The sequence below is a fragment of the Anneissia japonica genome, unplaced genomic scaffold, assembly GCF_011630105.1.
Source record: "Anneissia japonica isolate Jap-2015-1 unplaced genomic scaffold, ASM1163010v1 scaffold2030_len652032_cov178, whole genome shotgun sequence".
Lineage (NCBI taxonomy): Eukaryota > Metazoa > Echinodermata > Crinoidea > Comatulida > Comatulidae > Anneissia > Anneissia japonica.
Genome location: NW_022705472.1, coordinates 101,486 through 104,937, shown reverse-complemented (window position 1 = coordinate 104,937; position 3,452 = coordinate 101,486). Strand labels below are relative to the sequence as shown.

The window sequence follows — 3,452 nt, the reverse complement described above, 5'->3', positions numbered from 1 at the left end:
ACTGCCAATCCCCTGACAGTTTTTTACCGGGCTGACCAAGCCGTCGTACCGGGCTGGGTAATAAGAGAAAAGAAAGAGGGGAGAGGGAGGGAAAGAGTAAGAAGAGGAAAAGAAAATGAAAGAAAAAAAGAAGAGAAAAATAAAGACAAGAATAAAAAGGAAGATATCATAATGACCAGACTCACAACACCCTGCAACCCTTCTCCACTTCAAAAACTGTCATAACTCCTTTGATCTATGCTGCCCGATGGCGTAACCACTGGGAGACAAGGGGAAAATATCTATCTTTCAAAAATCTTCACCACCCCTTTATGATTGCCCTTTCATCCCCTGAAAGTGCCTAAAAACCTCAAATTTCTTGTTAACATGGCCCAATTTCTTCTAAAAATTGCACATTTTAGGGAGTTTTGATCAATTCCAACGAAATTAGAATTAAAAACACCGGGGGACAAGGGGAAAATATCCATCTTTGGAAAATCTTTCCACACCCCTTGACAAATGCATCCTCTGAAAGTGCCTAAAATTCTCAAATTCTTTGCGCGCATTTCTTGTTACGGTAGGCCAATTTTCTCTATAAATTGCACATTTTGGGAGTTTTCATCAATTCCGACGAAATTAAAATTAAAAACACAAAAATAATTTGCGCGCTTGACCCCTGTTACGCGCCTGGTATTAGCACCAATGTGTACCCTTGTGCGGACAGGGGATGTGCCCCCCCCCCCACTTCTGAAGCTGGAAACCTTGTTTTTTCAAAATAAATTGATGCAATTTGCTATTATAGGCCTAATCAATAAATTCCTCATCAACCGATATAACCTTAAACATTTTTGGAATTGACATAACATTACTGATGTCGTACACACCCTTCAGTGTGAAATGTGGCTCTCTTTGCAAGCACATCTAACATCTAAGGGAAGAAGAGCTTAGATTGGTACCAGATAAAATAATTTTAGATAAAACATTAATACATTATGCTAATTTTCATCTTTGTAAGCGCATAAGACAGTGCAAATTATTTCTGTGACAGTCTTTTGAAGTGTGTAAAGCTCCATTTTATCCCATACATAGTCAAAATATTGGGGGGGGGGATGATACAATGGACCATCCCCCCTTGTCAAATATTGGGGGGGGGGGATATATCCCCCATCCCCCCGGGATCTACGCCTATGCTAGGCACCGTGCATTGGAGTAAAACGGATGGAACTAAAAATGCACGGATGAAAGTAAGAATGTCCCGGTGGAACTAAATTTCAATAAAGTGACGAATTGGAGTAAATAGGCAGTGTCACGTGATACCAAATCCACCAATCAATTGACAAGGATCTAATTAGGTGTGTTATAAATGGTACTAAGTATCGCTATATTATCATTTACTTTATGCTACGGAAAGTATAACATATTTTAACTAATAAACTTAAATGTTTATAATGTTAATAATAATATAAACTGAATTGGTGTAAACACTGCTTATCATTGAGCCCTCCAAAAAACCGCAAAAAATATATCAAAGAAACAAACAACCGTGTTTAAAATGGAAACTAACATAACTTAGACCTACATACAAGTCTAAAACAGACAGTTAGTGTGAAATATCTTACGTTGTGTAAGATGCCTGGGTCCTTTGACCATAAAGGTAGTACCTTCTCCAAACACCATCGGCTCGTTGTGTAATGGTTTTACGATATTTGTCAACAAGATCAGCTGGATTATTATCGGCGTCCCACACATCGATTTTAAGATAGAATGCACCCTGAAACAGTAATTAATGTCATACATTTTAAATTTTAGTCGTAGCTATTTAATGCATATGATGAGTAATTTCTAAGCCCGATATATCAATCGTTGTCCTATGAATTTGAAAATAGAAATCATTCATCCTGGAGACGAAGACAGAGTCGAAGTTTATGAATAATCATTCCATTCTGTAATTGCTGAGTTACTTGCTTTTGGAACCTTACACAGCTATGTTGTGGTCTCTTGTTAGACGTGAAGGAAAAAAATAAGAAATGAATAAAATATAATTAAATAAACATGTAGCGACATATATTTTAATAATATGTCTGTATAAAACCTCTTTGGTATACCAATACAACACACAAAGCACAAGACAAAGAGACAGGGGAGGATACAATATAATAATAATAATAATAATAATAATAATAATAATAATAATAATAATAATAATAATAATAATAATAATAATAATAATAATAATAATAATGGTGATGTTGATGATGATGATAATGATGATGATGATGATGATGATAATAATAATAATAATAATAATAATAATAATAATAATAATAATAATAATAATAATAATAATAATAATAATAATAATAATAATAATTCTTAGCGCACTCCGCAAAGAGCCTCAATGCGCTCCACACCACAAAACAAACAGGCTATAACACATAGTAGCCAAAGCCAGCAATACCAGATACATACCTGATATACTGATGCCGTTGTTCTAACCGGGTTGGATGCAGTACCAACATAAGAATAGAAGTAGATCGTCTCGGCGTCACCACAATCTCTGGCGTACAAAGAACCATACTCGCACCGATCGATAGAACTTGATCCGCCGTTACTGTAAATACAGTACGGTATATGATATAATGTAAACGGTTTCTATATAATTCTACAGAAAATTGACCAAAGATTTTTTTTTCTCTATATAAAACCTATCCATTTTCTATAGAGAAGGTTCTATAGAAATAGAAAGTTATTTAGAAAAAGAAAAACTTCTGGATAACTTCCATAAAATTTCTTACGGTACTTGTTTAATTGTATATCTCTGCAAATTTTTTAAATATTGTTTCTTTAGAATTTTTATATTTCTTTTAGAAAAATCCTATAGAATTCTCGTACAATTCTTATATATTTCCTATGTAATTTTAAAAATATTTTTGATAAAATTGTTTAGAAATTGTACAGCTAAGTGTAGAGAAACCTAAAATGCTTACCGGTACCCTGTAAATTTGATAGAATTATAGAAAAAAGTTTCTATACAAAATTTAATTTGAATTTCCTTATAAATTTATATAAAAAAAGCCCCTATAGAATAATATCTAATACAATTCTATACATTTTCTATACAATATTTTGTTATGATCTTGATCAATATTATATAGGCATTATTAAATTTCTATAGAATTCTTCGTAATTGGGGATTTCTATACACATTCTATATAAGTTTTAAAGAACATGGAAAATATGTAAATATTATACTGTATTAAATTTTAGAAATATATAAAGTCATTGTAACAAATTCTTATTGAATCCTAACATCTTCTGGAATTCTATTAAAATTATCTACCTGAACTTTATCACAATCAGCAGTGACACCAGAAATTTGCCAACAAGGGGTCCAAACCGAGGGCCGACTACTGTTTCGGTCGATAGCCCAGAATAAAAAATAAACCTCTGGTAGGTAGTGAAGTGTGTGTGTG

The 3,452-nt window shown here is 33.1% G+C and overlaps 1 protein-coding gene across 1 annotated transcript in view; it reads right to left on the bottom strand.

The window, feature by feature from the left end:
* LOC117105508 (fibropellin-1-like) overlaps nt 1-3,452 on the bottom strand; it is a 12,803-nt gene that overhangs the window by 8,162 nt on the left and 1,189 nt on the right. The window contains exons 2-3 of the mRNA XM_033246671.1: nt 2,449-2,590; nt 1,599-1,750 (exon numbers count right to left, since the gene is read on the bottom strand). Of these exons, the coding sequence (XP_033102562.1) occupies nt 1,599-1,750; nt 2,449-2,590 (294 nt within the window). The remainder of the gene's footprint in view (nt 1-1,598; nt 1,751-2,448; nt 2,591-3,452) is intronic.